Source organism: Sardina pilchardus, chromosome 17 (genome assembly GCF_963854185.1).
Source record: "Sardina pilchardus chromosome 17, fSarPil1.1, whole genome shotgun sequence".
NCBI classification, from domain to species: domain Eukaryota; kingdom Metazoa; phylum Chordata; class Actinopteri; order Clupeiformes; family Clupeidae; genus Sardina; species Sardina pilchardus.
In genome coordinates, this window is record NC_085010.1 from 25318232 (window position 1) to 25328231 (window position 10000).

Here is a 10000-nt window from a genome sequence, read left to right on the forward strand (position 1 = left end):
CAGCAGGGATGTGGTGACATTGGTCAAGTCCGTCCTCTTTCACCGGTAGGTCGCTCGGGTCATCGCTCCCGTGCCCTGGCATGGCATTCTATCACGGGCACGGCGCATGATGTGTGCCACACGTGACCCCCCTGGTGCACAGACGCGCTGGCTGCTCAGTGTGTGTGTGTGTGTGTGTGTGTGTGTGCTCAATGACTCATGGCCCTCGCCAGCATCAGATAGAGAGTCCAAATCAACCTTTTTCATGCTGCTGTTCGCTTTGATGTCTTTTCTTGTGCAAAGAATTCCTCCTGATGACTCTGTATCGGGAGAGCAGTCTCTCTCGCGTACTCTCTTTTTTCCTTATCTTCTATCTCTCTCTCTCTCTCTCTTTCTCTCTCTCTGTCTCTCTCTCTCTCTCTGAGGCTGTACAGTTTATCACTCTCCGTCTTTCTCTTTTCACTCCTACATTTTCATACACACACACACATACAAACACACACACACACACACAGATACGCACACGTGCATACACGGGTGCACACACACACACACACACACACACACACACACACACACACACACAGCTGGGGCCCCCACTGTTGTCCTCTTCTCACCAAACTGAATATGTCGCTCTCTCTCACACCTGCCGCCTACTCCCTGTTGCCAGGCAACACCGCCCATCTGAACTCTTGTGTAAAAATGGCCCCCGGCACCCTCTCCTCCTCCTCCTCCTCCTCTCCTCCTCCTCTCCTTCTCTCCTCCTCAGCCTCCTCTCTCTCCTCCTCTCTCCTTCTCAGCCTTGCACTCACTCACTCACTCACACACTCACTCAGACCCGGCTCGCAACCCTGTACAACCCTGAGAATATTAGAACAACAGGAATAGAAATGTGACAAGCTAGATAGGGAGGGAATGGCGGACGGCGTTCGCTTTAGTAAGTGAGTAACTCATCCTTGCACACTCAGACCTGACTCGCAACCCATGAGCTAACCACAGCGAGGACAGAAAACGAGGGAACGGCCAGAATAGGTGTTAGATGGAGAGAGAGAGAGAGAGGAAGAGAAAGAGAGAGTGGAAGGCGTGAACGATGGCAAGTGTGTAATTCATACCTCAGTTGGAGTGTTTTATTGTCACGATTTGTTCGTCCGAGGTCGCTTGTTCAATTTTGAGTGCACACACACACAGTTTTGTTCCCCCATCCACCTAGGATTTGCTATGTGTGTGTGTGTGTGTGTGTGTGTGTGTGTGTGTGTGTGTGTGTGTGACCAAAGGAGCTTATTGGAAGTAAACGCTCAACAATCACATTTTAGTGCTCGGAGGTCCTGCGGCGTTGCATTGCTTTTCTAATGGCTTAAGGCCATTAACGGGCCCATCTGTGTGGGAATAACAGCCCTGGGTGTAACATGGAGGGAGTAGGGGTGCTTAAAAAGGTACAATGTCCAACCTGCAAAGAGAAGCACTTTCAAAGGATTTGTCACGAAAAATCCATGACAAAAAAAAAACCTTGTTGGGCTCTTTTGAGTGCTTAAGAGAACTAAACCAGGGTTATAGCTCTAGGTGATGTTTGCTGCCTCCAGCATTTATCGTATTTATTTATTTATTTATTTTTGTCGTCACGAGTTACAGTAATCAGGATTTTTTACTGCATTGAATTTCCAACAACAGTGAAGTAGTGGGATTTGAGCTGTCACCTATTACAGCGTGAAATGATGCTCGATGAGCCTCTTGTGAAGGCTCTCCGGCTCTCTAACTTTTACGCCTGGTCTTGGTCATGCCAGGGTTTCTTTTCCTGTTCTCTCTCTCTCTCTCTCTCTCTCTCTCTATCTCTCCCTCAAATTGCTTTATTGGCATCACAAGGTCACTCGTATTGCCAAAGCAGTTCATATACAATAAATCTGGACAGTATGCACATACTTATCAGTAGTATTCTTTCAATAAGAATATAGTAAATAAATAAATAAATACACATAATGCAAAAAATAAAATGCAGTCGATGATAGTGTATTTGTGTGTGTGTGAGTGGGAGTAAGTGTGTGAGAGTGGTTTCTCTCTCTCTTTTTCTCTCTCTCTCTCTCTCTCTCTCTCTCTCTCTCTCTCTTTCTTATTAGAGTCAGTGCTTGTTTATAGCGGACATGTCTGATTATTCAATCATTGTGGTGAGCAGTTACCCATCATCATGTTTAGTTAACAACACGCCCTGGGAAATTCACATTCCTAATTGCGTGCTATTTGATTAAGACAAGCGGCGGAGTCACCTGTGTAGATAGCTGATTAAAGACACAGGTAGAGGCAGGGGTAGGCTACTCATCCTCTAAATTCTCCCAGAATTCCTCCTGAGATTTGTCCCTTCATGAACGGCCCTGGGGGCGAATGAGGACAGCAGAGGAGGCTAATGCCGGGGCATTTGATGGTTTGTAGATGCAACCGTTGGTTTCATCTGTACCTTCTCTACTTATCTGGTACTTTCATGTTCTCTCAACGAGCCACCCTACTCCACCCCCCCTGGAAAAAAAAAATCCTCTAACCTGAGAGTTAACTAGTGCTTAGCATTCCGAGCGGCTTTCCCTGGAAAAAAAAAAAGCCCGGAGAACGGGCGTTCGTTCGTTCACAGCCTCAGGGCTGTCCGACTGAATTATCCCACCTTAATCAGCCGATTTGAATCTGTCTGGTGAATGATTCCAGGTCAGGCCGGTGCCGTGCGTATGTCAATGATGGCATGGCCTCCTTCCCCACAGTCTGCATCCCCAAACCAAAACCGGAGGGGATGTGGCAGCAGGTTGTTATTGCGCTCGTGAGAAAAAAAAGATGAAGGCAGTGTCAGATCTCATCCACTGTCATTGAGGATTGACGCCGGACAAAGACCACATGCTTGACCAAAAGTATCGTCCGAATACATCCGGTCAGTGTTTGCCAGATTTTTGTGAGCCAAACGCATCTACATCTCTCTAAAAAAACGCCACACATCCGAAATAAGCTCTGCTAACCCCACTCCACAAATCCCATGATTCTGCGCCCATTCAGGTCCGTAATTGAGACTTTTTTGAACTTCCCTTTGATCGCAAGATCTTAGCGAGTGACCGGCGCTGGCCGGCTTCGGTCGGTGGGTTTTTCATGTTAATGATCGTGTTGCCTGAGGGGTGGACTCGTGAAGGCGTGACGCGGTTCGTTCGGCCCGGGGAGCCGCGGGCTCCGCTTTAATGAGAGCCAAAGTCCATTCATGATCTACGCGCTCGCCTTCTCTCAGATCGGGGGGGCTGCCGAGATAGCAGCCACGCTTCGTGCTGGGCTTTGGGCTGAGAGGGTGCAGGGTACTCACACTGACAAACGCAGAGCAGGTGTGTGTGTGTGTGTGTGTGTGTGTGTGTGTGTGTGTGTGTGTGTGTGTATTTGTGTGGAGAAGAGTGTGAGAGTGAAGGAGAGAGAGAGAGAGAGTGTTTGTGTGGAGAAGTGTGTGAGAGTGAAAAAGAGACAGAGAGAGACAGAGAGGGAGAGAGTTTGTGTGTGTGTGTGTGTGTGTGTGTGAGTGTAGGAGTGTGTGTGGAGGTGGATGTGCCTTTTACGTAACCATTCTTACCCGGTTTGATTTGGCTGATGCTCATGAAGTGTGAACTTCTCTCAGTTTTGTTTCGCTCTGGGAATTAGACTATTGCGGTTTCATTTTTGTACTTGTTATTCGACGTTGCCTGCAATGTAATTAGTTCACAATAGTATTACATATACTTGAACAGAAATAATCACATCTAAAAGCGAAAGGCCTTGTGTGTGCTTGTTGCTATGACAGCTGTGACCTAGGTTACATCCATTTGTTTGTGAATTTCTCTTGACATCTCAGCTCCGAGACATAAGGGCCTTGTGCTTCACATTGGAACCTGACAGAATGGAGCTGACAGACGCACTTCTTTCGTAATATACGGCATTTACAGGCTTGCCGAATCAAAAGGATTTTAAACACGTTTTTTCTCACAGTTGACTTGTTATGGCCTGAAGTAACCCCAGAGATCGTGGCTCAAAAGCATGCTCATGTGACTTCTAGCAGTAATGCTTCTGCTGGGTCTATCTGTTATAGAACATGGTTCAGCACATACAGTAGATATAGAAACCTAGCTACTGCATGGTCAGTTAAGTTATATTAGGTGGATCAATGTGGCCTTCTTGTTGTATTGGTAAGGGCAATATTTACTGGGAAATGAATGAAGGTTAATGAGGAAGAGATTAATGCAGGCGAAACTTTGAGGATGAAAAAGGGAAAGTGACCTTATGTTGAGCTATGGGTGTTGATGTGGTGTATATGTGATGTGGTGCTCATTTGATGTGTTTTGTGTAACGCCAAAGGAACTACAGAACCAGTGGAGAGTTTTGCGGTAAATCTTCTATATAAGAGATAAGACTTTTGGTATGCAGGTAGGACAGTTGAGAGTGGCAGGAATGGAGTGGAACGGCTTAGTGATGGTAGTGGGATCGGGAAATGGCCACCAATTGGTATCGATACAGGGTCTACGTGGGCACTTAAAAGCAGATGTGGTCAGGACGCTGCTTCTGGTGCCGCAACTTCCCCTATTCCACTGTACACTTTGACCTTGAAGTTACATGTTATATTAACTTGGAAATCCAGACCCAAGTCTAGAAAGATTTACTGTAGGGTCTGGCTATCAGTAATGAAAATGGCCCAAAAATGGCACCAAGCATGCATTTGAAAATATCCCTGCACACAATTGGATGACACTATGACTAATGTTTACTGACTGATTCCGGACTTCCGACGTTGCAGCGCTGTCGTCATCTGTTTGGCTCGCCTCTGGCCTTCCTATATACAGTATCAGGATCACAGATGTTATTGGTGCAGCTCGGCTCCAATGGCATGGGTATTGAGCATCAGAGTTTGGTTGCCAGAGTAACTCGCTGAGCAAATTCAAATTGTGCTCCCGCAAGGGTTTTCAAGGATTTCAGGATTTCAAGGGTAAAGTTATATAGCTACAGTATAATACAGTATGTAACAACATCCATCTGTAAGCATGGTTTATCAGCACACTGTTTTGTATGTTTCCGATGATTGAACGACTTGCCATTGTCATCTTTGATGGAACTTGAGTATCGTCCTGTATTATGATGTTCTGTAAGCACGGCCTGTCGAAATTGACGCGTGACAGGCTTTTGTGTTGCTGAGAGGAGAAACAGGTGGCGTGGGTCATCTCCCCGGCTTGGGTCAGAACAAGATGAGTTATTGCTTTCTTAGGGCCCCCTGGAGAGATGACTGCCACTTCACTGGTACAACCTGGCGATCCAAACTGCACAATAGCGATGCGTTTTTCTTTGACAGATTGAGTTTTTTGTATTTTTTTTTTTATTCAGTAGAGAATCCCACAAAAGAATCCAATCCAAAGTTTTAACTGAAGTCTGCCACGAGAAAGAGGGAGAGGGGGGAAAAAGACATCAATTTTCTTTTCTATTTTTTAGAAATTTAATATATGCAATTTTCTGGCACCACTTTTCTGACCGAAACTGATTTCATTTCCGTCAAGAGTCAGCTATGTTCTTGTCGGCGTGCCGAGGCTGGCAAATCTCTGAGTCATTCTCTTTGTTCAGCAAACAAGGACAGTGGAATTGAATTATGAACTTGGGCAGGGGAAAATAGAAAACACGAGTGTGTGTGCGAAGAGGGAGAAGCGGCCTGTACCGGTTGAAATATGAAATTGTGAAAGTTTCTGTCTCTCTCAAGGCTGAGCCAGACTCTGTTTGCGGTCGTGGCAGTTGTGTTGCAAGGCCGCAAGGCCCCAGTGCTCTTCTGACTTGGAGAAAGTTGCTCTTGAAAGTTTTTCAGACCCCTGCCATTTTGTTTTGCTTCATATTGTCTTGTATTTTGGACTCCGGTCGAAACGGATCAATTAGGGGAAGAAATTGGGTGTTTTGCTGGAAACAGGCAGAGATGCCACTGGTGTCATGTTGTGTCGTTTGCTGTGTGTTTGTATCCATGCTGGAGAGAACCAGAGTAGCCACTGGTGTGCTGTCTTTTTACTGTGTGTTTGTGTCCATGCTGGAAAGAGTCGGAGTAGCCACTGATGTCCTATTGTGTGTGTGTGTGTGTGTTTGCTCGTGTGTGTGACAGGCGCAACCCGCTGCACTTCCACTTCATCACGGACTCCATCGCCCAGCGCATCCTGGCCTCCCTCTTCCACACCTGGATGGTGCCGGCCGTGCGGGTCGACTTCTACGACGCCGACGAGCTGAAGGTGAGCTGTTGGTAGAATTATGTCAAATCTATCTATGACAAGTTAGATGAGATTCAGTCATTTTTGGAACCATTATCTTCAACCTCTGATGGCCCATTTTTCCACATTTGTTCTCTCTTCTGTCTGTCTGTCTCATGATCTCTCTCTCTCTATCTCTCTTTCTCTCTTTATCTCTCTCTCTCTCTCTCTCCCTCCCACCCCTCTCTCTCTCTTTCCCCCCTCCTCTTTCTTTCTCTCTCTCTCTCTCTCTCTCTCTCTCTCTCTCTCTCTCTCTCTCTCTCTCTCTCCCTCTCTCCCCCTCTAGTCTGAAGTGTCCTGGATCCCCAACAAGCACTACTCGGGCATCTATGGGCTCATGAAGCTGGTGCTGACCAAAGCGCTCCCCCCTGACCTCAAGCAGGTCATCGTGCTCGACACCGACATCACCTTCGCCACCGACATCGCCGAGCTCTGGGCCGTCTTCCACAAGTTCAAAGGTACATTTTCTCACACTGTTCAATTGAATTTCAACTACACCAGCCCATGATTGGATTATCTTAATCTAGTAGCACCAAAGGCATCCTATATAAGACAGACCATCTGTCTCTTCAAGCAGACTGGGGGAAAATCTAAAATGTAGTTGTGAGAATGCACATATTTTTTCTTATTATTATTTTGTTATTGAAAAACTGTATGATCAAATCACACATTTCAGAATTCAATAAACATCAAAATATGACATTCACTTACTGCAAATCACATACAAAGGTGTGCAAGTACATCAAACCAAAAATAAAAAGCGCATCCCAGAAAGAAAACAGATATAATGAAAACAAAATAACACCCAGTCCAACCAAACCCTGCAAATAATTCATTTGATTTCTGTCCATATCTCATATTTCTTCAAATGTCAGGATTCCTCTTCTTCTCTCCATAGCAACCCACTTAATGCATTCCGAGGCTGTCAGTCGGGCATTCAAACCAACCCTTGTGGTATCCTGAATGCCTCAATTAAACAAAAAAAAGTAACTCACCAGCTCTCAAAATTGAAAGCCCAGAGTCAGTCTGACCGTCTCTTCACAGCATGCATCCAGAGCCGTTCCCAGTACTGTGAGCCGGTAGTTTTCCGTAGAGAGTCCTTCCCCATCCTCCCAGTTCGGAAATAAAAGTGCATTTTTCTCCCTGTTTTAAGCAGCTTTTTGGCCTCCTGTAGAGTTTCTAGCCATTATACTGGAGACTGCCGTGCTACAGCTACACATCTGTGTACAGGAGAGACAGGCCCCGGTCGCTGTGGTCGTTCTCGATGTAATGTAGCACGCGTGCGCTCGTCAGTGTGAGACGTGTTCGGGAACAACGCCCCGTGTGCCGTGGACGTCCCTGTCCAGCCCTGCGCGTTTGTTCTTAATGACAGCTTGGGGCCCCCGCGCGTCGGTGTCGTGTTGTGTCGGTGCCAACACGCCGGCATTATGCCACGGCGTTGTAATGCCACGGGCGGGTATCGGGCCAAGCTGCTCACGGGGTTAAGCTGCCATTCGGTGGGCGCTCACTTGGGTGTGGGGAGGGGTCGTTTGTGTGTGTGTCTGTGTCTGCGTGTGTGTGTGTGTGTTTGAGTGTGTGCGTGCATGGCCACAGCATGTCTCTGTAGATCAGCTTGGCATCCCTTCAGTCGATGCCAACCATGAGCCACAAGCAACAGTGTACACCCCCTGGCTGTGTGTGTGTGTGTGTGTGTGTGTGTGTGTGTCTGAGAGAGAGAGAGAGAGAGAGAGAGAGAGAGAGTTTATGATAAACATAGAGACCATTCTAGACACATCTACTTGCACACATGCAGAGGTGTGGAGTCCTACAGTACAGAAAGTAGAGCGATACTCTCTCATGCATGAGTGGGCATCAAGGCTCTCATGTGAGGGGGCGCTTGAAGTGTTGAGGGTGAGAACGAGAGAGAGGGAGAGAGGGAGGAAGAAAGAAGGAAAGAGAGAGATAAGGAGGGAGGGAGAGAGAAGGAGAGAGAGAGAGAAGTGAGGGAAAAGATCTGAGGATATGGATTGAGGGGAGATTTATTAGGGTTTGAGCGCCCCCTTCCCATCACCCCCCCCGTCCCCCGTCCCCCGCCCCCCCCCCATCTCCCCCTAGTGCATTGTGGGCCACTGGAGACGGAATCAATCTTAATTAAGAGTTCCCTCCTGTGAGGCACATTTCTACTGCAGCCTCCAGCACAAGCCTCCGCCTCCCTCCCTCCCTCCAACCCTCACAGCCTGTGCCCCAAGCTCCACTCTCTTCCTGCATATTCATGGAGGTGCAACAGGAGCCTATACTAGAGCCTATCAATTATTTGGCACAGCCTTATGTCTCCCAATCAAATCCCACCAAACGCCGAGCACAGCCTGGCACTTAAAACACTGTTGAATGTGCTTGGTGATGGAACTGCACGGCTGTGTATTTGACAGGATGCCCCGTTGCATTCCCGGTTACACGCTGTATATTTGGAGCGCTTCTGCTGGAAAATGTCTTTTCCGAGTCAGCGTGTAAGTATTCAGAAAACGTTTTTATTTTTTTATTTATTTATTTTTTTACAAATATGAGAAAAGGCGTACATTTGCAAGTGCTGCTGCCGAATGCTGGAGTTTTTTTTCTGCTGAGCGAATCAATAATGTAGAAAGTGAGCCCGGGTGAGCCAGGCACGCCAAGGCACGGCAGCCACACTCACTCACTCGACTCACTGAGGGAGATGATCACCGTCAGGAGTTTCATCCAGCCCATTCCCCATTCCCCATTCCCCATTCCCCATTCCCCATTCCCCATTCCCCATTCCCCATTCCCCATTCCGAAACAGTTCCGTTAACAAACCCAGTGTACGGATCGACGGAAGAAAGGGGTGGCCGTGTATGGACACACACACACACACACACACACACATGCAGTAAGTCACAGGGGAGGCAGCCTTTCTCTCATTAATCTGAGAAGGTAATGGGGTGGAGGGGGGGGACCCGGCTCACTGATAAGCTGCAAAAGGACGAAGAGAAACACAGAGAGAGAGAGAGAGAAGGAGAGAGGAATAGAAGGATGGAGAGATTAAGAGAAGGAAAGAAGGAGAGAAAGGCAAAAAGGTGATTGATCAGCAGAATAGAGTCAGAGAAAAAAAATACAAAAAAAGGGGGAAGTGAAAAAGGGAAAGTCAGAGTAAATGAGAGGAAGAAGCGGAAGAAGAGAGAAACAGTGGCGTGATATCTGTGCCTCATGCAGAATCACCTTGGAATTGAGATTTTTCAGATTACGGTTTAATTATTCAGGGTTTGATTGCACTCCGGCTCCGCCATCAATCTTCCAGCGGAGCGTCGCCGTGCCGCTCGCCGGCCTCTCCCATTCCCGACATGCGAGAGTCGGGAAGCGTGGCTAGCCATGGGATAGAGTCCGTGCGTAAATGCATTACAGGCGCTCCTGTCATTCCAAGACCTTGGGGGATTTTTTTGTCCCGAGATGCCTCGTTCGTACGTCAGAGGAATACTGATCGGCTAAATAATTAACACGAGTTCTGTGTTAATGTATGGAACTGTGTCACTAGGGCTACTCTTTGCATGCCCCCATTATTCTACCCCACGTGTGTGTTTTTGCATAGTTGAAATGGATCAAAATAGCCGGGACTCATTTAGTAAACACTCCACAATGCCACAGTGCCGTCTCTCACTGTAGCAAGGCCCAGCAGGCTGTCGTGCGAAAGGCTTAATGGTGATGTTGCATCAACATCGCCGTGTAAATCTCGGGCAGATTATTGAAATTGGACTGTCAATGGCTCCAGATGCGCGCGGATCAGC

The 10000-nt window shown here is 47.4% G+C and overlaps 1 protein-coding gene across 2 annotated transcripts in view; it reads left to right on the plus strand.

The window, feature by feature from the left end:
* The window catches only part of LOC134062493 (xylosyl- and glucuronyltransferase LARGE1-like), a 48189-nt gene that overhangs the window by 22429 nt on the left and 15760 nt on the right, over window positions 1-10000 (plus strand). For both annotated transcript variants that reach the window (XR_009935462.1, XM_062518512.1), the window contains exons 4-6: window positions 1-45; window positions 6086-6209; window positions 6514-6685. The exon at window positions 1-45 is cut by the window's left edge and continues 38 nt beyond it. Coding sequence is in view for 1 of the 2 variants with exons in the window: in XM_062518512.1 (XP_062374496.1) it covers window positions 1-45; window positions 6086-6209; window positions 6514-6685 (341 nt within the window). In the remaining variant the exon portion in view is untranslated. The remainder of the gene's footprint in view (window positions 46-6085; window positions 6210-6513; window positions 6686-10000) is intronic.